Genomic DNA, 23202 nt, shown 5'->3' with positions numbered 1-23202 from the left:
CCTCAGTATCTCCTGTGTGGTGGAATATTTGATATGCCATGCAGCCGTTTAGAGAGGAAAAGAATCAGGCGAGAGATCAGATGCTACACGTTTATGATTTCATTCGATCTAATACAATGTATACAATTCTCTCATAGAGTAAACATTTTACTAATAACCAAATTATTATTCCATAACAAAGCACAAATTCTTGCTGCGTGTTCTTCAATGTTTGTAAAGCATGGCCCTGTTCTAGACCACACATACAAGATCTTGACATGTTTAAACCCAGTATATAGCTAGGCTACACATGCAAAAGTTACTTTGAATCTTTTTACAGTAGAATTAACAGGTAAAGTCCAAGGCAAACAGGAATATCCCTCAGAAATACAAAGACAGTAGAGCATAAGATAGAGATCAAGTAATATAGTGTAAGTATACACAGTTTAATGTAAATTAAACACCGAAGGTCTTGGATCCAAAAGGAAAACCAGGACCATTGACTTGAAACATAGCACTATTTTACCTAGAGATAATATCTACAGTAGCACAGAAATGGAATGTTCTACTGTATGACCCATGTGACTTTTTAAACCTTTATTTAACTAGGCAAGTCAGTTAAGAACAAATTCTTATTTACAATGACAGCCTGCTTGTAAAGATAAGGCCTTAGACGTTTGTAAAGATAAGGCCTTAGACGTATGTATAGTGTTCTTCAGTACATGACAAGGGAATACAATGTAATGTACACAAAGCACTCCTATAGTTTTTGGGCTTTCATGCCTCAAAATACCTTCGCTCATAACATCTTTGGGGATGCCTTTCATTGTTCATGTCACTTCATTGTGTTTGGAATACAATCAACTCATCAGCTACAGTATATCCTCCTTCCTTAATACCATTTCCTATGTCTTTCTAGTTGGGAATGACATCAGTAGCTTTGTTGAAATTATGTGTGATAACGGTTAAGAACAAGGAATTTTTACAATGACAATTAAAATATGACCAGCTTTTTGAAGATGGACTTTTCATTGGGGGCTGCTGGGGTGGAACTGCTCTTATGTAGTCTAGGGGAATAGTGGATGTCATGGTGGAATGTGGCGGAAAGTAAGAGCATACCGTCATTGAATAGCCTCAGAGAGCCAAAAATACCCTTTAGGGACTTGTCTATTGGAGAAAAAGCTAATATGAACTATTAGTGACCATCAAGAGGCTCCGTTTCAAGGTTAATGACCCAGAAGCAGGCAAAACTGGATGTCGGTTCAACCAGTCCACCGGGGATGTTTGTTTGTTTGGTCACAGTTTTGGTCAAAGTTGACCATATGTAGGTTAAGTAAATGTCTACAGGTTAGTAATAAGTTCAGAAGATAAGTCATTGATTGAGGGACTGCTAGGTAAACTACAACAGTATTAACATACAATATCCCATAGATCCTTTGGATAACTTTGGCAGTTTTTTTTATTATATATATATATATTTTTTTACAAGGAAGCAAGTTACAGATACAGTACAGTTGGCTAAGTCCGCAATAATTGTCTTTGGCCCGGCTCATGTCAGGTCATGTCACACATCGACCCAAATGTCTTTGATATTGTGATTCTGAATGGCAATGTAATACAGTTTTCTATCTACTTTGTCCCCAGGCTGGGAGGTGTTAATGTTCAATGTTGCCTAATGAAATAAGATGTTTCTGTCCCAACATTTACTACCCATGGTAGGTAGCAATGACAGCACAACCATGATGAAGGGCGTTGCTATGTTGGGCTTAGCTGGACTTGCTACAGTATGTGTTCTGCTGCTCTGGATAACAGCCAGAGGAAAGGCCTTGAATGACTTCTAGGCTCCTCTGTCAAACCAGAGGGGTATGTGAGAGAAAGAGTGAATGGTAAAAGTTGTGTGCCTTACAGACACAATGTGGCTTTGTGAGAGCAAATCAGTGCAATCCCAATGTAGCTTGGACTCTCTAGCGCTCTATCACTCACACGGTCTCTATTCCCTCTCCCTCTAGTCTATCTACTCACATCTCTGCTGACAAAAAGAGCATCCTATCATTTGTAGGAGTCAGTTTTCAGACAACCTGTTCTGCACTCTTCTTTCAGTTCTTGAAAGAGGAATCAGGACAACTGCTGCCCACGTCCGTCTGGTTTACCCCCTCGGCACTGTCCCCTCGCCTCTACATGAAGCTAACTGTGCCAGTGTACTGTTAACACCAATAATGAATGTCCAGGCGAGATGAATCCTTCCTGGAGTCAATTAGTAACCCAACTCTCTCAGGGGAGGATTAAGTGCACCATCCGTTTCTAGAAATGACAAACGACCGACCTCACTGAACTCACTGATCAGACTGTCCTGTATTCAAGGGTCGTCTTCTCTGCTGTACTCCCTGTGGTCCACAGGTTTAGCCTGAGTCCGTCAATCAACCAATCACATCATAGATCATATTCCGAGGGAACCAATCATGATCTTTTCCACCCATTTGCAATACAGTACAATCAAATCGCTGTAGGGATGTTAACAGTCTTGTCCACGTAGTATATGTGGAAGGTATGTAAAGTATGATGCACCAGTAAGTTTGTCAACATAATAATACAAATCAATGATTCCTTTGCTCATATACTGCTTCATCGATGATGTCAAACCTGATAACTGGCTCTGCCAGAGTAAAAGTCAAGGGTGTTCACTTATTTATACTGGAGGGAGTCCATGTATGACCATGATGCTATCTCTCTGTGAGGTTTCTAATGTTATTATATAGACATCTGATGTTTCTCCAAACATTTCAACTAGCTAGCAATTACAAAGGATGTCTAGAGTGTGTTTTTTCATCATGCAGTCATTAAGTCCTCTTCTCTTAAGGAGTTTTCACTAGCCACACATGCTACAATCATGCAAAGTCACTACATTAGTCCATGAAACAGTCAGGCGGTTAACTATAGTAATGCTCCCACTGATATCTGTGTATTTAGTTGTATGTTTTATTTCATCAATGTAGTATAAAAACTTGGAGATATTTGTGTGACAGCTAGACAGTATTTGTGGTCAGTCACACATTTAGGCTATTCTAAGATTGTCCCCCTCATCTGGGAGTTTGTATCTCTGTCTCCTTCTGAAGAAACAATCCCCCTCAAAAAGCACAGGGGGAAGAAGAAAAAACATTTTTGGCACAATGAGTGTATAGCACCACTATAAACTACACAATACTGCCAACAAGCAGTCTCTTGGTTGGAAAGAAATCCTGTATATAGAAGCATATTCATACAAACATGAGAGCAGCAGCACTGGCGTCTTAGCACTTTAGCCCCAGCTGGAGAAACAAGATTATCCTATCAGCAGTGTACAGAGTCCCGAGCCCAGCTATGATGCCAGTCCCCCTGGACAAATAAGCCAGAGAGAGAGAGCTCCCAGTCAAAGAGAATGGGGGGAAGCGGAGAGGAGGGAACGAAGGGGGGAGGGGGGGGGGGGGGGTAGCGGTAAAGCACATCTATTCTGGGCTCCTCTCAGAGGTACAGTTTATTCTTTCAAAAGTAATCTCTCTTTTCACTAGGTCTCCAAATGTTGTGAAAAGCTGCGGCTTATCATCAATTGGTAATTCTCTCTCTCTCTCACACACACTCCCAATATTCATAATTTTCTACAGCTGCTGCTGAATGGTCGATGTTGAGCCATGTTAGGACACTTAACTCATGCGAAAAGGTTTTATGTTTTTTTTTTAAAAGATGCTAAGAGATGGAAATCAGAGTTCAACTGAACTATACAAAACCAACGTCCTGTTTTGAGAAGAATGATTACAACACTTTTATTTGAGGGCCTGTTGTTTGCCACCTGTTATTTAAAGCAAGAGCATCTTCCCAACTTCACAGAATCGTAAAATACACACATGTGCTCAAAAAGATGCATACAGACATACACTCACACACGGAAACAAACAATAATAAAATAACAAAATTCTATGGTTTCCTTTTTATCTTTTTCATGTCAAGCAAGTACCGTTAGCCTCACGTGAAGTGGGGCTTTAGGGTTAAGTCCTTTCCTTCCATAGTTGTAACTAAACAGCACCAGTAGAATTTGGCTGGCCCTAAGCCCTAGCCCTGGCCCCCCAGGGGCCCTGCCGGTCCCCTCCTCACTCTCTCATGGTTGCAGTCATTAGCTGGTGGCAGTCCAGTTCCCCCCGCAGCTCCAGGGGCCCCGGCAGCCTCATGCCCGTCTTCTGGTCTACACACCAGCACTTTCCCCGCTGCCCGTCACGTGCTGGCTGGCACTGTAGACACAGGAAACAAGACAGGTATCAGTCACAAGCCAAATGATATACTAGTTCATATTTAGTTCATACTAGTTCACTATTTGACAAAAACAGAATAATTTCAAACCTTGATTACATTGTGATACGATCACATACGCCTTTCTATGCATGCATGGGAATACTTGGGAACAGATTTCCTAAATTGAATCATTTTGAGCTGATTTCCTGGTGATTCTATAGTATTTTATGTCCAACAACGAAATATATATTTTTGTCGCTGAAAAATTCAGCACAACATGGAGCTTGAGGAAGACCAGTGAAATTAGTTGTAAATCTGTTCAGCGATCATTCCGCTCCTTGCCACTCCTGTCATGCTAATCTTTGGCAAGGAGTGGAACGTTAGCTAAACAAACTGGTACCCAGGCTAGTTTGGCCCATGTACAGTTGAAGTCAGAAGTTTACATACACAAATACATTTAAACTCAGTTTTTCACAATTCCTGACATTTAATCCTACTAAAAATTCTTAGGTGTCTTAGGACAGTTAGGATCACCTCTTTATTTAAAAAATGTGAAATGTCAGAATAATAGTAGAGAATTATTTATTTCAGCTTTTATTTCTTTCATCACATTCCCAGTGGGTCATAAGTTTACATACACTCAATTAGTATTTGGTAGCATTGCCTTTAAATAGTTTTACTTGGGTCAAACGTTTCAGGAAGCCTTCCACAAGCTTCAGGTTTGTAGGCCTTCTTGCTCGCACACACTTTTTCAGTTCTGCCCACTCATTTTCTATGGGATTGAGGTCAGGGCTTTGTGATGGCCACTCCAATACCTTGACTTTGTTATCCTTAAGCCATTTTGCCACAACTTTGGAAGAATGCTTGGGGTCATTGTCCAATTGGAAGACTCATTTGCGACCAAGCTTTAACTTCCTGACTGATGTCTTGAGATGTTGCTTCAATATATCCACATAATTTTCCTCATTCAGGATGGCATCTACTTTGTGAGGTGCACCAGTCCCTCCTGCAGCAAAGCACACCCACAACATGATGCTGCCACCCCCGTGCTTCACGGTTGGGATGGTGTTCTTTGGCTTACAAGCCTCCCCCTTTTTCCTCCAAACATAAGGATAGAATATGGCCAAAAAGTTAAATTTTTGTTTCATCAGACCAGAGGACATTTCTCAGTGGTTTCTTCCTTGCTGAGCGGCCTTTCAGGTTATGTCGTTATAGAACTCGTTTTACTGTGGATATAGATACTTTTGTACCTGTTTCCTACAGCATCTTCACAAGGTCCTTTGCTGTTGTTCTGGGATTGATATGCACTTTTCGCACCATCTCTAGAAGACAGAACGTGTCTCCTTTCTGAGCGGCATGATGGCTGCGTGGTCCCATGGTGTTTCTACTTGTTTGTACAGATAAATGTGGTACCTTCAGGTACCACATTCATCCCCCCACATTCATCCCCCCATCCCCCCATGGATGCTCCCATGGATGAACCAGACTTGTGGAGGTCTACAAATGTTTTTCTGAGGTCTTGGCTGATTTCTTTTGATTTTCCCATGATGTCAAGCAAAGAGGCACTGAGTTTGAAGGTAGGTCTTGAAATACATCCACAGGTACACCTCCAATTGAATCAAATTATGTCAATTGCCTTATCAGAAGCTTCTAAAGCCATGACATCAATGTCTGGAATTTTCCATGCTGTTTAAAGGCACAGTAAACTTGGTGTTTGTAAACTTCTGACCTTCTGGAATTGTGATACAGTGAATTATAAGTGAAATAAACTGTCTGTAAACAATTGTTGGAAAAATTACTTGTCATGCACAAAGTAGATGTCCTAACCGACTTGCCAAAACTATAGTTTGTTAACAAGAAATTTGTGGAGTGGTTGAATAACGAGTTTTAATGACTCCAACCTAAGTTGTATGTAAACTTCCGACTTCAACTTTAGATGTTTGGAAAGGTACGCCCATGTATGGTCATATACGTCCATGTAGGTATCTGGAAATGGTAAACAGTTTAATACTACCCTTTGTTGTTGATTTCAGTGAACACCTGGGTTACGTTTCATGAGATGACCATTAAATGTTGATGGCTTCAAATAACGAATAGGTTACATGTCGTTTGTAACTTAACTGCTAAGCTCATGGATTTTGATCTGTAAAATAGTAATTGAAAACACCTGTTAGACATGAGAAACCAGACAGGTATCAGTCACAAGCCAAATGGCACTTATTGCATGATAAGCATATGATACAGATAAATGGCATCAGGTATGGTGCCTAAATACATTCAGCCGTGGGCCGATTTTTATTTGAAAGGATCGTCAGAGGCTGGAAAATAGTTATAAATATTTTGTACACTGCAAATTGGCCGCAAGAATCTCAAACAGATATACTATTTGACAAAAACAGAATCATTTCAAACCTTGATTACATTATGATACGATCACATATGCCTCTCTATGTATGCATTCTATAGTATTTTTATGTCCAAAAGCTAAATATATATGTTTGGCTCAGAAAACCACAGGAACTCTGACATAAGGTATTGCAGTTTCTTAATAGCACTTAGGTCCCTTAAAGCTGGATTACTTCATGGTGAAAACAGCCACGTCCGTTTGTGATATTACAACAACAAAGAAGTTACTGCAAACACCAAACACTTTTTGTCATCCTCGGACATCATTGCACGCACGATAGAAGAGAGCAATATGTACTGCAATCATTTTTTTTCACCATGCTGCACGACTCTCCTCAGCTCGGAAACCAAAACAATAACAACGGTGGTAGGGCGGCCAGTGGCAATGTTTACCCCCTACTGCGGATTCCATCTTTAAGGTACCTTACATTTCAAACCTGAGGTACCTTTAAAAATCAAACCACTGTGATATTTGACATTGTTCCCTTAGTGAATAACTTTCTCTCAAGCCTCTCATTCTCACCAGTGTGAATATGAAGCAATTGAATAGAAACTCAAAGTTGTATGAATCATAACCACTGAGAGATACATTTCTGTACATAACCTTGGGTGGTTTTGAAACACCCCATCAGCTTGGCTCAACTTTCCTATTGAGATTCCTCCTGTGCAATGAAAAGATGCCTGATGACCTCTCATAACCTTAGTTATGCTCACAAGGGGTGCCGTAAAAGCTCTACCACAATGCAATTATAGATAAACAGTAAACAGATGCCTTTTACACACTATACCGAGCAGACAAGGGTACTTTAACTGTGTTACACAATCAAGCCTGACCCCAGACTCTGATGCCCTTGGCAGAGTAAGACTTTTACCACTGACTGACTCTGCTACGCCTGTTGCTTCGTAACGTATTCAGCTCCACAAAGCAACGAGCCATATCTAGCTCCGTGTTCTCAGATTCGTCCCGGTCTTATCTACAAAGTCGCCCATTTCAGACATAACAAGAAATAATTGCTTCGAAAAGCTAATGACATCTATCCCAGCAATGAAGCGATTACTGTCAACCATTTCAGGTTAACCACTGTGTTGTATGTAGACAGTTCAGCTTGGATTTTCTTTGATAAATCACTGCTTGTCTGTAGATGTAGAGTCTTGGCAGGAGAAAATGCTCACGTAAAACAATGCTGTTACACAGACATGTTGTGTTTTGGCTAATAGAGCAGTGACGAAGTTAGAGGGGATTGTTTGCGTAGTGTGTTCGTATGTGCCTGTCTGATGCCAGACTGAGTGAATGATAGGTGATCGGATCTCGCTTGCTAAAGACCTTCTCCACAGACTACCTGGATAAATGTCTGCATCCAAAATGGCACGATATTCCTTATAGTGGTCTACTTTTTTGGTAGTGCTCAATATGGCTCTGGTTAAAAGTAGTGCACTATATAAGGAATAAATAAGGTACCGTTTTGGAGTATGTCAAGGAGTACTTCCTGAATAGTGCATAATATAGATAACAGTGGGATAATGACTACTTGTCAGTCGACAAACCTGCTTGGCATGGAAGTCTCCGTTCTTGTCACAGTTGGGTATGGGGATGCTGTAGAGATCCTCGTGAGTGCGAGTGTTAGACACCAGTCGGTCCAGCGCTCTCTGCAGCTCAGCACGACATGGAGCCTGAGGACGACCAGTGGAATTAGTTGTAAATCTGTTCAGCTATCATTCCGCTCCTTGCCACTCCTGTCATGCCAATATTTGGCAAATGAAACGGAGAATAAGGAGTGGAACGTTAGCTAAACAGACTGGTACTCAGGCTAGTGCGGCCCATGTAGATGTTTGGAAATGTACGCCCATGTATGGTCATATACGTCCATGTAGGTATCTGGAAATGGTAAACAGTTTTATACTACCCTTTGTTGTTGATTTCAGTGAACACCTGGGTTACGTTTCATGACATGACCATGAAATGTTGAGTGCTGCAAATAACGAATAGGTTACATGTCGTTTGTAACTTAACTGCTAAGCTCATGGATTTTGATCTGTAAAATAGTCATTGAAAACACCTGTTAGACCTGTGTCGGTCTAGTAACTATACTCCATTAGACTCTAGTTGAAGGTTATGGGGTGACATTATTTTTTACATCCAGCACCTGCTCAAATACTTTAAATGTGCATATGTAATGTTTTCCTATACGTAATGTTTATGTGTAATCTTTTCTTATACGGAGGTGAACGGTGGTTGGTGCGCTCACCAGGGCAGCCTTTGGGTCCTCCCTGGCGTTATTGCTTCTCTGATTGGTGGATTTGGCGGGGTGGCGGGCCAGGGTCTTCTGAATGCAGCGTTTGTCCTGGGGACTGCAGCGGATGTTACTGTTATTTGGGTGCTCGGGGATGATCTCATCCTGTCTGTCCATCGCTGTGGGGACACAAGAGTTACCATTGAGTCACAGCACTACAAGTCACAGACTTTTTATTTAAACCTTTATTTATCCAGTAAGTCCTATCAATGTCAAGAGACCTCTTTTACAAGGGAAACCTCTAGAGCTACAACCTACACAACACATGAAAGACTCGCAATCCCAACCCGTACAAAGTCGCAAATCAGACGTGTCACAACACAAGAATTAAAACAATAGACCATGCCATTTTTGACAGGCTTCTCTGTAAATTACACTGCCTCTCAGAGGCTTTACGCAATTTGTTGATTGCATGAAAATGTATAATTTAATGTACCAAATTTACAGCATATTACTGATCTGACCCAACGCAAACGTTGTCATACCGACACAGAGCTATCTTTCCATTAATATGTGTATGGGACCAATAACATTTGATTTGATGAAAACACAATGGGGAATTGTAGGCTAACAACCGGGCTTAGCATCAAGGACAAACAGTGATGTTCCCACTCAGGGGGGTAAAGTACAGTAATCTCAATTTGGACTTCAGCTCTCTTGGTCTTCCTTTAACCACTGGCACCACACTTCTGCCAAGGAGAGCTATTGATGCATTTGAAATTACCACCCCCTCTCTCCTCACTGCCTGCCTACCCATTGTGGCCTGTGCCACATTTACCTTGCAACAATCCTCCAGTTCTTTGGGCCTGCAGGCAGCCAGCTGTTTCCTAAGGAAACTGCCCCCCTCCACCCTTCCACCTCCCCTACAGCAAAAGAAACCCTCACTGTGCCAGATGGAGATTGGAAGAGGGTATTTTGCTGTGTCAAAAGGTGCCGGTGGGCAAAGGTATGGAGTGTGGAGAGATTTACATCTGTTTTGTTCTGGCTTGACTGTTCACCTGTGGCCTTTGCAGGGTTGGTTGGTAAAACCCAAACAATGTTTTCCCCCACCAACTGTTCTTTGCTGTTCTGCTTGTGACCTGTGACCTTTTGGCACTGCAACCATAGCACCCAGAGCCTGGGTTTAAGTGCTGCCTTAAGCTTTTGCTGCCAGATCACTGGAAAGATCAAAGCACGAATGGTGTCTCACGTCAGTGTGGCGTAATACCAGTTGCTTCTGGGAACCTACTTTCTCTCATAGTCAGATCTTCTGCATTGCCCTCTCTGACCTTTCCACGTTTTCCAAGGTAATTCACTCTGTAATTAGGATTAAATAGCAATTAGCTTTCAACAGGTTTTGTTGTGAAGTTATTTTTGCTATTGAACAACGGATAGACAAGCCTACTCATGAGGTAAGGTGACCTTTGTCTGTTTCAGACTTGGGGTAAAGGGCTTTGCCATTAGCTTTTCTAGTCATATTTTAGTAATGAGACGAGAGGTTTACATTTCTATACCACACCTCTGTACGTGAGGTTGAGGTGAGGGAGTTGCTCTGAAGTTGATTGACAAGCTGTGCTCTGCTGACCGGGGGTTTGTATATTTCCGTTGGCCTTACTCATCGGCACTTTTTTCCAGACCCAGTACGACTTCAGCTGTTTTCCCGTCTCCCCATAAGTTGTTCTTTCCCTCTTTTGCCATTTAGCGGTTTGCCGAATCCATGCTCTTTTGGAGTGCCATTTCATACAAGCCCAAAGTTATTTAAAAGTGGGTCAGGGGTGCCATGTCCTGTTTGCTGCCACCTCTGTTCTCCGGGGAGGAAGCTGCTGCTTCACTGTGTGGTTTCAGGAGGATTGTATCAACATCTCAGTTTCAAACACAGGCAGGCTAAGACACAAGGCAGGCTGCTGTGATGAGGAATAGAAAGGGTGGGACGTACTCCAGGAAAAAAAATCCAAGTATAATCTTCTTTTAATAAAAAAAAGTATCATGTTAAACAAACAGAAGAAAAAAAACCCAGGGCCAAAACCATTTCAGCTAGATTCCTTTGTCAAGAGTTATGACGAAGAACACAAGTACGGACAGTGTGCAGTATGCACTCGGATCCAACCCCAGCCACAGGTGCATAGCCAAGATAAAGAAAGACTCGATTTTAAGACTGTTCTGATGAAGGCTCTAACATTTCCCTCTGTTTTGACAACGTTTAAAAACCAAAGGCCATGAACATGTCAACCCGGGAGGTTCGCCTAAAGTTAATGTGTGTTCAAGAGCTGCAGGATCCCTCAAACCATCGTCATCTTCCGTCATATCATTGAATTAGTGCAGACTAGTCTACAACCGACCGAGTTGCAAACCATTTTTCAGTCATTTCCTCTGACTTAACCGTCCTCCAGTGACGTGTTTGCTAGGGAATGTTGGTGGTGTGTTCCCACTCCCAGCCCACAGAGGTTCAGAGGGTGGCATGGAACTCCACTTGTTCCAGTTGCAGCTGTCACTGGGAGTCTGGATGGAGCATGTGTACTAGTCTCAACACTGTCCTGGGGGACATGTCTGGCTCCGTAGGCTGGACTTTGTTACACTATATAGCATTATAGTATGTCAGCTAGCGAGATGCTTATCGTCAGCCGCCATTGCATCAGTGGAAATCTGGGTGAGGAGACAGTGGGCGTTTGGCACGCTTGAATGTAGATAGTGCACGTTTGACACAAGTTGTCTCCCACTGCATAGCCTATGTCAACTCTTTGCTCTATATGTAAGCTGGCATTAGCAAGAATGTGTACAATCTGTTTAACGAAAGTGTTACCCTCCACTTTTTGGGGTGTATTTTAAGCTTATTGGTAGTTAAGCTCATAGTGCTTTGTGTGGCATATTTCTATACTGTAAAATAATACATGTGGACATTATTACAATAAAAAGGGTTGTGCTCAACTACCCTTCCCCTTTTTTTTCTTAAACGTCCATTTTACTTCTCTGCTTAAACCATAGAGCAGTCATAAATAGAGTTAGGTACCCCACAAAAGTAGGCCAAAATGAATTATCCATGAAATAAGAACTGAACCATAATTACTGGTTGGTTTGGGTTGTTTTTGCTCGTGTACAGTAACAATATCCCACAAAACAGGATCACGCACCAAAATACAACATAACACATTACAGCAACACACGACTCATGCCAATAGCAACACTGCTCGCAGTGATTAAGCACATTTTGATTGCAGTATATTTGAGTCTCTAGTGTGCAAACCGCGCGTAAATACAGACAACAGGCTTAATTCAAAATTAATGAGCGACTGTTCAAACAATGCACCATGGGCTGAGTCCCCTGCCAGATGTTCCCCTGCCAGATGTTCCCCAGCCAGATGTTTGTGATTTAAGTGTTTACATGGGATGTTTCCAAACAAAGCGTGATGGGAGTGGTTGCTGTTTAATACGTTCACACATGAACTCACACAGTTTACGAGGGACTTTTATTTCACTGGGCTCCGAGGATTAGGCGTATTTGAATTTGACGGCCAGCTAGCTCATCGTCGCTCTGTGTTTTTACTCAGCCGCCAGTTGGTTTGTTTGTGTATCTCTGTCTCCACAGCTCCAACACCAGGAGGGGGTCCTAAATCCATGGTTCCATGGAGGGATCAATTAGCGAATCACATTTACTGAGTTCTGCTGCAGAAAGCCCAGCTGTACAAATGGGATAAATACCCAAAGTAAGCAAATAATAAGGACCTAAACATGCCATCAGGGACATCTGCAATTTGTTTCCCCAACACTGAGAAATGATTGAATCAGTTTCATCATTCCAGTGAGCACACAGACAAGTGTTTTCCTCACATCGTAAGAAGAACAGGAGTTGTGGGATGGTTGACAAGAACAGATGGCTGACTAGAAGTGCCACTGATCGGGCCTGCCTAAAATGCAGATTCATACTGTGCATCAGACACATGTGGCTCCTTTCAGCTTACCACCCGCGTGAACGGCATTCGCAACACCTCATTCCAGTAATGACATTTCCCTTGACATCTGTATCTGCTTGTGAATACTATTACATGTCCGAGTTTAAAAGGTTTGTGAAGCATTTGAATATGACACCAAAGGAGACCCAGTCGGAATGCTGGAATGGATTCCAAGCCCTCATAATTAGGATTGAGAGAGCGTTTCTAAGAATCAGTTATTAAGGAGCTGCATTAGACCTGCAGGACATGATAAGATGCAGAATGTACTCCAGTGCTTGCAGTTGCTATGGAAATTGAGTTTCCGAAATACTGTAGCTTTGAACTTGAAGGAAAGTAACAGAATGCGCACAGTAGATTGAATCTGGACATGTATTCCTCAGATTTAAATGGTCTGTGCGTCGGTCCATGGAAATGGCAGGCTAGCTTTGGGAAATGTTTATTGATCAAACATATGAAAATGTTATATTCTGAGTATTGACCGTTTCATCGGGATATGAGGCAACATCTCAGTCTCTGGGACTGCTGCTTGATGGTAGCAAGTCATCTGTACACCTACTGTCAATTCAGGATCAGTCATACACCTTCCCCTACGGTGTCCTTTTCTTTAGGAATCTGTTCCATTAAAAAAAAAAAAAAAAAAACGATTCTATTTTTATCAGACATGTTCACTGTTGCTAGGTCTGGGGCAGTGTGGGAAGCGTCTCAAGGAGATGTACCCCTTGGTTTAATAATGGATAAACCCGGCAAATGTGCCACAAAGGAACTCATATACTTGTGGCTTGGGTTTTTCTCTCTTCCTCTCTCTCTGTTCTCTCTCTCTCTCTCTTTCCCTTTTCTTCCTGTCTCTCTGGCGCATGAGGTTTCAAAGGCGCTGCACCGAAGTGTTGATGTAAGACTTATTGAGTAGGGCTACGTTGGGGGGGGGGGTACTTTCCTTCAGGACAGGACCCAGGGGGGGTCAACCAAAGCTCAACACTGGGATAGTGGGATTCCAGAACACTGAGAACAAAACATCCAAACATTTCGACACCATTTAGCATTTCATCAATCGCTGACACCCCCTATCTTGTCGAGAGAGTTTACTAGAACTCCCAAACCGCTGAACATTCACACTTTAGCCCACTTCTGCTTCAGCGCTGCTCACCTCAAACAGACAACACAATGGTGGGGATGGGGAAGTCAGTCAGTCACCCAGGCCAGGGGGAAACTGATGCAGCAGAGCTGGACGGTGGACGATGCGCTCCAGGGCAGGGGGGGGGGGGGGAGCAGCAAGTCACCCAGGCCCAGGGGGAAACTGATGCAGGCAGAACTGGACGGTGGACGATGCGCTCCAGGGCAGGGGGGGGGGGGGGGGGAGAGGAGCAGCAAGTCACCCAGGCCCAGGGGGAAACTTATGCAGCAGAGCTGGACGGTGGGCGATGCGCTCCAGGGCAGGAGGGGAGAGGAGCAGCAAGTCACCCAGGCCCAGGGGGGAAACTGATGCAGCAGAGCTGGACGGTGGGCGATGCGCTCCAGGGCAGGGGGGGAGAGGAGCAGCAAGTCACCCAGGCCCAGGGGGAAACTGATGCAGCAGAGCTGGACGGTGGGCGATGCGCTCCGGGGCAGGGGGGGAGAGGGAGCAGCAAGTCACCCAGGCCCAGGGGGAAACTGATGCAGCAGAGCTGGACGGTGGGCGATGCGCTCCAGGGCAGGGGGGGGGGAGAGGAGCAGCAAGTCACCCAGGCCCAGGGGGAAACTGAAGCAGCAGAGCTGGACGGTGGACGATGCGCTCCAGGGCAGGGGGGGGGGCAGCAAGTCACCCAGGCCCAGGGGGAAACTGATGCAGCAGAACTGGACGGTGGACGATGCGCTCCAGGGCAGGGGGGGGGGAAGGAGCAGCAAGTCACCCAGGCCCAGGGGGAAACTGATGCAGCAGAGCTGGACGGTGGACGATGCGCTCCAGGGCAGGGGGGGGGGGGGAGCAGCAAGTCACCCAGGCCCAGGGGGAAACTGATGCAGCAGAACTGGACGGTGGACGATGCGCCCCAGGGCAGGGGGGGGGAGGGAGCAGCAAGTCACCCAGGCCCAGGGGGAAACTGATGCAGCAGAGCTGGACGGTGGACGATGCGCTCCAGGGCAGGGGGGGAGAGGAGCAGCAAGTCACCCAGGCCCAGGGGGAAACTGATGCAGCAGAGCTGGACGGTGGGCGATGCGCTCCAGGGCAGGGGGGGGAGGAGAGCAGCAAGTCACCCAGGCCCAGGGGGAAACTGATGCAGCAGAGCTGGACGGTGGCGATGCGCTCCAGGGCAGGGGGTGAGAGGAGCAGCAAAGTCACCCAGGCCAGGGGGAAAACTGATGCAGCAGAGCTGAACGGTGGGCGATGCGCTCCGGGGCAGGGGGGGAAGAGGATGCAGCAAGTCTACCCAGGCCCAGGTGGAAAACTGATGCCGCAGAGCGGACGTGGGACGATGTCCGCTCCAGGGCAGGGGGGGGAGAGGAAGCAGCAAGTCCACCCAGGCCCAGGGGGAAACTGAATGCAGCAGAGCTGGACGGTGGGATCGATGCGCCTCCAGGGCAGGGTGGGAGAGGAGCAGCAGTCACCCAGGCCCAGGGGGAAACTGATGCAGCAGAGCTGGACGGTGGACGAAACGCTCCAGGGCAGGGGGGGGGGAGCAGCAAGTCACCAGGCCCAGGGGAAACTGATGCAGTAGTGCTGGAGACGACTGGAGACTTGGGTCTCTGGAAGTGCATCCAAAATGGCACCATATTCTCCCTAAAGCAGAGCACTACTTTTGACCAGAGCCCTGAGAATAGAGTGCCATGTCAGACGAAGCCTGGAAGTTGAGGGCTGTTCAAGTCTGTCCAAAGTCTTGCCTTGCTGTGCTGCTTGGAACTGGGAGATAGTTCACCTTCATTACCGATACCCGTTGGAGGTCACGGCAGCGGCGGTGCTGGTAGAAGAAGCGATGTTGGAACAATCGGTGTGGATGAGATCTGGAACAAACGAGTGAATAGATTCGTTCGCGGTACGTTTTTACGATCGCTACTAAACTTTTTGGGCATAATGGAAATCGCCACCATGAAAACGGCCTACGAGTTCCCCCTGCTTTGGAAGGGGAGAGAGGAAGAATTAAAAAGCAGGAACAGTATCATCTGCTGCAATCTGAAGAATATGATGGAACAGGAATAGCAGATAAGCCATGCAGTATTAGATGTTAAAGTGGAACCAGACCTCTGCTGCTGCAGTAGGAAGAAGAATGTGACTACCGTGAGAGAGGGGAAAGACAGGAGTTGTATCAAGATGTCTGCAGAGGGAAATGAACAAGACATCTCCAGTAAAAGAGGAGTCAGTCAGTCAGACATCTTGCAGTGCCAGCGAAGAGGAGGAGGAATGGGGCCATGAAGAGAGTGAGAATGAATTACTGATTGCAGAGAGCTCTAATAGCCTGAGACTGGCAGCACTCCATTACAGAGTAATTTCATACAGGCAGACAGGCAGCTTTTATTACATCCTCTTGTTAAACACACACACCCACCCACACACACACACACGCACACACACACATGCACGCACATACAGTTCTCTGCAATACAACACACACACGCATGACCATGTATTAACATGCTGAGATCGATAACAGGATACACACAGGGATGGACATACATTCACACATATGGTGCATACGCCCACATATACTGCAGCTACATCAATACACAAATGCATGCACTCACAAATATATACAAATACACTTATAATGCATTCTCACACATTCACATTCAGTTCACACTCACACAGACACTACACGACCACAAGTATGTGGAAACCTGCTCGTTTGAAAACTCATTCCAAAATCATGGGCATTAATATGGAGTTGGTCCCCCCTTTGCTGCTATAACAGCATCCATTCTTCTGGGAAGACTTTCCACTAGATGTTGGAACATTGCTGCAGGGACTTGCTTCCATACAGCCACAAGAGCATTAGTGAGGTCGGGCACTGATGTTGGGCGATTAGTCCTGGCTCGCAGTCAGCGTTCCAATTCATCCCAAAGGTGGTCAATGGGGTTGAGGTCAGGGCTCAGTGCAGGCCATTCAAGTTCTTACACACCGATCTCAACAAATAATTTCTCTCTGGACCTCACTTTGTGCAACAACGCGGCTGAGCCGTTGTTGCTCCTAGACATTCCCACTTCACAATAACAGCACTTACAGTTGACCAGGGCAGCTCTAGCAGGCCAGGAATTTGACGAACTGACTTGTTGGAAATGTGGCATCTTATGACATGCCCTGTTGAAAGTCACTGAGCTCTTCAGTAAAGCCATTCTACTGCTAATGTTTGTCTATGGAGATTGCATGGCTGTGAGCTTGATTTTATACACCTGTCATCAACAGGTGTGGCTGAAATAGCCAAATCCACTAATTTGAAGGGGTGACATACTTTTGTATATATAGTGTACTTACACACACACACACACACACACACACACACACACACACACACACACACACACACACACACACACACACACACACACACACATACACTGAACACACACGCAAAAACACATGCATACATATACAAACCCACACACAGAGCACGGAAATGTGATCACGCTCTCCAGTAAGACTTTTAAACAGGTCAACATTCACAAGGCCGCAGGGCCAGACGGATTACCACGATGTGTACTCAGAGCATGCGCTGACCAACTGGCAAGTGTCTTCACTGACATTTTCAACCTCTCCCTGTCTGAGTCTGTAATACCAACATGTTTCAAGCAGACCACCATAGTCCCTGCGTCCAAGAACACTAAGGTAACCTGCCTAAATGACTACCGACCCATAGCACTCGTCTGTAGCCATGAAGTGCTTTGAAAGGCTTTTCATGGCTCACATCAACACCATTACAATCTCTATTGCGCTCCACACTGCCCTTTCCCACCTGGACAAAAGGTACACCTATATGAGAATGCTATTCATTGACTACAGCCCAGTATTCAACACCATAGTGCCCTCAAAGCTCATCACTAAGCTAAGGACCCTGGGACTAAACACCTTCCTCTGCAACTGGATCCTGAACTTCCTGACGGGCCGCCCCCAGATGGTAAGGGTAGGTTACAACACATCCGCCATGCTGATCCTCAACGAGGGGGACCCTCAGGGGTGCATGCTCAGTCCTCTGCTGTACTCCCTGTTCACTCATGACTGCATGGCCAGGCACGACTCCAACACCATCATTAAGTTTGCAGATGACACAACAGTGGTAGGCCTGATCACCGACACCGACGAGAAAGCCTATAGGGAGGAGGTCAGAGATCTGGCCTTGTGGTGACAGGACAACAACCTCTCCCTCAACGTGATCAAGACAAAGGAGATGATTGTGGACTACAGGAAAAGGAGGACCGAGCACACCCCCATTCTCATCGAAGGGGCTATGGTGGAGCAGGTTGAGAGCTTCAAGTTCCTTGGTGTCCACATCACCAACAAACTAACATGGTCCAAGCACACCAAGACAGTCATCAAGAGGACACAACAAAACCTATTTACCCTCAGGAAACTGAAAATATTTGGCATGGGTCCTCAGATCCTCAAAAGGTTCTACAGCTGCATCATTGAGAACATGGTTGCATCACTGCCTGGTACGGCAACTGCTTGGCCTCCGACCGCAAGGCACTACAGAGGGTAGTGCGTACGGACCAATACAACACTGTGGCCAAGCTTCCTGACATCCAGATCTCTATACCAGGCGGTGTTAGAGGAAGGCCCTAAAAATTGTCAAAGACTCCAGCCACCCTAGACATAGACTGTTCTATGACTAGGATTGCAAGCTGTACTGGAGCACCAAGTCTAGGTCCAAGAAGCTTCTAAAAAGCTTCTACCCCCAAGCCATAAGACTCCTGAACATCTAATCAAATGGCTACCCGGACTATTTGCTTTGCCCCCCCTTTTACACTACTGCTACTCTCTGTTATTATCTATGCATAGTCACTTTAATAACTCCACCTGCATGTACCTCGACTAACCGGAGCCCGCGCACACTGACTCTGTCTGTACCTGTACCCCTTGTATATGGCCTAATTATTTGTTACTTTTTTTAAACTGCATTGTTGGTTAGGGCTTGTAAATAACCATTTTACTGTAGGGTCTACACCTGTTGTATTCTGCGCATGTGACAAATGACATTTGATTTGATATTTCCATACACACACACGGCCAGCCATACTATCCCCACAGTGCTTCTCTCTCTGACCGATAGCTTTTCTGCTCTGTCTAAGGCAGAAGGTGTCCTTTTACTGTGTACGGCCGGGCGCAAAACAGCGGGGGGGACTGTCTGCTCTCGGGTCAGGCCATGCGTGAAGAGCTGGTGTGTGTGCTCTGGGCCGAGGCTTAGCGGAGATTAGAGCAAACAAGCAGCACATTGCCACACCCTCCCCAGCTCAGGTAAGAGCAGGGAGCAGAGAGAGAACACTCTGGCCCAGCCCCGGCACCCTGGCCCTCTTAAGTGCCTATGGTCCAACCGGACCAGCTATGATCCAACATGAGAGAGGGAGAGAGAGGAAGAGAGGGTGTGTGAGAGATACCAACCAGTCCACCAGGCTTGATTTACAGTTACATCATATTATATACAGTACTAACCTGGAAAACGACTGAGGCTATTGTTGAGGTGTCCTAATTCTGGGTAGGCGTGCCAGTGCGCCACTAAGAGTGTTGCGCACAGTAGCCTAAAATACAATATGGAGAGTCGGACCACAACTGAAGAAAAGAAGGTGGGATAACATAATGCATCACCCATTTTTAACAAAGGGTGACCACCAGTGATGCCACCTGCACATACAGCCACATCAGTGGACCATCGTTAAAGATACCGGTATCCCGCAACCCACACCTTCCCTATTGTCTCACCTGAGTTCTCTTCCACATCCCTCTCGTCGTTGCACACTCCCTGGCCATGCATGAGCGAGTGGAGGGGCCTCTCCACGTTCCGCGGTGGGTAGCAGCGGAGCCCCGTGCCGCAGCGGGGCGAGTAGACGCCGCAGTGCACCCCCTTGGCCAGGGCGCAGGTGGGGCAGCAGCCGCAGCCCGCCTCCCTCACCGTCTCTTCGCAGCTGCCATCAGGCAGCTGGCAGCTGGCCAGCCGCTCCTCAGAGCACACGGGGCAGCGGATGGCCTCCTCCGTCAGACACAGGGTCGCCAGCGAAAGGGCACCCACTGCCCACAGGCCCCAGCAGGGCGGCGCTATAGCCGCACCGCGACCTCGCACCATGGCAGTCCCGAAGGCGTGATCTCAAATCTTTGCCCTCGATTTCTCTTGCACTTTCCCGCAGTTCGTTTGTTAGTATTCCTTCTGTTTCTCTGCTCTCTCACCCACAACTGTTTGGTCTCTGCTTTAGTTTTGGAGGGTAAGGAGGAGGAGGAGGGAGGCGGTTGGAGGGTTTGGTCTTTGATGTTGCCCGCTGGTTGGTGTTTCGGATGGCAGGGGTTTTGGCAGGAGTTGGAACACAATGTCCCCGCTGTTTTACCTCGCCGTTTCTTAGGCTCGATTTCCTAGCCCTAGGATGTTTGGGAGGTTAGAAAAAGAATGCAGGTAGATCAAAGAATGCTAAATATCTAGTCCTTGCTCTCCCATGCGACGAAAGTCTTTACGTCTTTGAGTCGCACAAAGTGGTTATTTGTTGGGAAGTAGAACAAATGTCCACTGGTCTATTTAGGTGAGTCTTTGTCCCTTCAAGTAGAATTCACACAGAGCCCATGAAGCCTCTTATAGTGCAAAGAGAAAAGTCTGTGGTTTGCCAATGTCCAGGTGTAGGGAAGGGGCATCAAGTTTTTCAAGTCGAGTAGCAATTTCGTCTTCCATATGGGGTGCAGGGCAATGGGTTGCTCCTGAGAATGGCTCTACACGAGTGGTTCCTCTTGGAATTTATACTGCTGGCCAATGGACACGCCTCCTTCTTCAGGGGGAGAGGAGCTGAAAGGCACAGGGAAGAAATGCCAGGCTAAAGCGCTCTCGCTCTTTCTCTCTCTCTCTCCCTCACTCTCTCTTTTTCTCTTGCTGTCTCTCACTCATGCTCTCACACAGAGACACACACACATACTCTCTCCCTCACTTTTTCTCTCTCAATCTTGAATGCTCACACAGAATTGCAGGGAAGAAATACTGGGCTGAACCACCCTCCACACACACACACACACACACACATTCACTCTCTCTACCCACTCTCACTCTCTCTTTCCCTATGTTGAATATTCACACAATGAGTATCTCACTTTTTGTCCCTTTATAACACAGAATCACAGGGACAAAATATGTAACTAAAGCCTTCTCCTCTCTCACATTCAGACTCAAGAGCTGGCAGCACCTTCACAGCGACTGTGTACACACATTTCTAACTCGCATCATTACAATAGCTTGCCTTGAACCACTAACCCCTACTCCCCCCCCCTCTCTCTCTCTCACCCCCCCCCCCCCCCCTCTCTCATTCTCTCTCTAAATACACACTAACCTGAATGTGCACTTGCACACTGACACACAAACCCACACACAGAGAACAACGTATCTGGAAAGCTATTATTCTCACTCGCCGTAAAAGGCATTCATATACACACAAAGGGGATAAAGAAAACCACTTCCATGCCATCTTAAACTCTCTTTCCCAAACACACACACATACACCTCCAGCTAATGACAAAGCATTGTTGAAATAACAAAGCTTGGGCAACCTCATGTCCCTTTCCTGCACATGGCCATGGTTAGCGTGGCCAGTGTGTGTGTTGTGTGAGAAGACGAGTCCATTAGGCACCAGCATCCCTCTTTTCCTCCCTCTGCATCTGCCCTTTACTCTCTCTCTCTCTTTCTCTCTCTCTCTCTTTCTCTCTCTCTCTCTCTCTCTCTTTCTCTCTCTCTCTCTCTCTCTCTCTCTCTCTCTCTCTCTCTCTCTCTCTCTCTCCATTCAATTCAATTCAAGGGGCTTTATTGGCATGGGATAACATGTGTTTACATTGCCAAAGCAAGTAAAATAGATAATAAACAAAAGTGAAATAAACTCACTCTATCTCTCTCTCTCTCCAACTAGCTGTGCGGGGCAGCTATAAAAGGCAAATTGACAGTGCCGTCCACGCGGTAGCCCTGCCCCCGCAGGGTCTTTAAAAAGCCTCCCCTTTCCAACAGAGGGAACTTTGAACTACATCGCTAGCTGGGAGGTTTTTAATTGTGGGTGTGTAAATGAGTAGGCTGCCTACGTGTGTGTTAGTGTCTGTGTATTTTGTATATATGTGTGTGTCCAGGCTCTTTCTCATTCTCAACTATTTGGTTCCAAAGCTTACAGAGCTGGGATGATGCCAATTCTCTTTTATGTTCCTCTGCTTGTGTTTTACCATGGTAACCCAGCATGTATTGTAATGCCTTTGTGTCTTTTCCTTCCCTCTTTTTTTCATTCTTCAGACTGGTGGCCTGCTGCCATAGGCTGGGGCATGGGCCATGGGCCAAACCTCACTCGGCAGTGTTGTACCACTCAGGTGGGTGGTATGTGTTGTTAGCGATGTGATTCCTTCCTTCCTCTCTTGATAAAAGAGCAGAAAACGACAGGGGTATGCAACAAATGTCTCAGCGTTCTGAAAGATATCAAAGTCTAGTCTGGCACAGTGAATGTAAGTAATTTTCATTTTGGACTACATCAGTAGTCCTCTTTGCTGATGTAGTGGGCCTCATTTATATTCAGTACAAATCCTCACATGAACCATTATTGCTTTTTGGTAATACCTTTTGTAATTTATATCCATGTCTATTGGTATAGGGGCCATTAAGTAATGAATAACAAACTATTACAATATTGGAACACATACTGTAAATAGTACAATAAAACCTTTCTTCAACTGTTTGCTTTTGGCATGTCAAATATCTTGTTCAAGACATAACTCGATTAAGTGAATAAGCCTATACTGTAACAGTGGTAGAGAAATCCACAGGTGTCATCAGTGGAGGTGTTTATTGGTCTCCCATCTCTCATGAAATAATAAGGCCAACTGTAGTGAGGTGTGTGTGTGTGTGTGTGTGTGTGTGTGTGTGTGTGTGTGTGTGTGTGTGTGTGTGTGTGTGTGTGTGTGTGTGTGTGTGTGTGTGTGTGTGTGTGTGTGTGTGTGTGTGTGTGTGTGTGTGTGTGTGTGTGTGTGTGTGTGTGTGTGTGTGTGTGAGAGAGAGAGAGAGAGAGAGACAGGGATACAGCATTAGGTGCTGCCTGGGTCAGTTGGTGGATAGTTAGCAATGAGGCCGGGAATTGGGGTGAGTCGGTGATGTGCGGTCTGCTTTAGCCCTCACAGCAAATTTCCAGATACAATTGTGATTCTGTTAGTCAGTGTCATACAATACACA

At 45.7% G+C, this 23202-nt stretch overlaps 1 protein-coding gene across 1 annotated transcript; it reads right to left on the bottom strand.

The window, feature by feature from the left end:
• Window positions 1-76: 76 nt before the first annotated feature.
• Window positions 77-20800, bottom strand: LOC109889210 (insulin-like growth factor-binding protein 4). Its single transcript, XM_031830192.1, has 4 exons — window positions 19740-20800; window positions 8892-9055; window positions 8191-8316; window positions 77-4238 (listed from the first exon to the last, which is right to left on the bottom strand). Exons 1-4 carry the CDS (start codon window positions 20098-20100, stop codon window positions 4101-4103), a joined length of 789 nt encoding a protein of 262 aa, XP_031686052.1. The 5' UTR covers window positions 20101-20800; the 3' UTR covers window positions 77-4100.
• Between the last annotated feature and the right edge of the window lie 2402 nt (window positions 20801-23202).

This window comes from Oncorhynchus kisutch, linkage group LG1, assembly GCF_002021735.2.
Source record: "Oncorhynchus kisutch isolate 150728-3 linkage group LG1, Okis_V2, whole genome shotgun sequence".
NCBI classification, from domain to species: Eukaryota; Metazoa; Chordata; class Actinopteri; order Salmoniformes; family Salmonidae; genus Oncorhynchus; species Oncorhynchus kisutch.
Note: the sequence above shows the minus strand (reverse complement) of the source record. Positions and strands in the feature narration are given on the sequence as shown.

Excerpts from the sequence above, each read along its gene's own strand:
- LOC109889210 (XM_031830192.1), bottom strand. The coding sequence starts at position 20,100 with ATGGTGCGAGGTCGCGGTGCGGCTATAGCGCCGCCCTGCTGGGGCCTG. Across the intron at positions 8,317-8,891 it reads AGGACCCAAAGGCTGCCCTG|GCTCCATGTCGTGCTGAGCT; the intron begins GTGAGCGCACCA and ends GGTCGTCCTCAG. Across the intron at positions 4,239-8,190 it reads GAGACTTCCATGCCAAGCAG|TGCCAGCCAGCACGTGACGG; the intron begins GTTTGTCGACTG and ends CTGTGTCTACAG.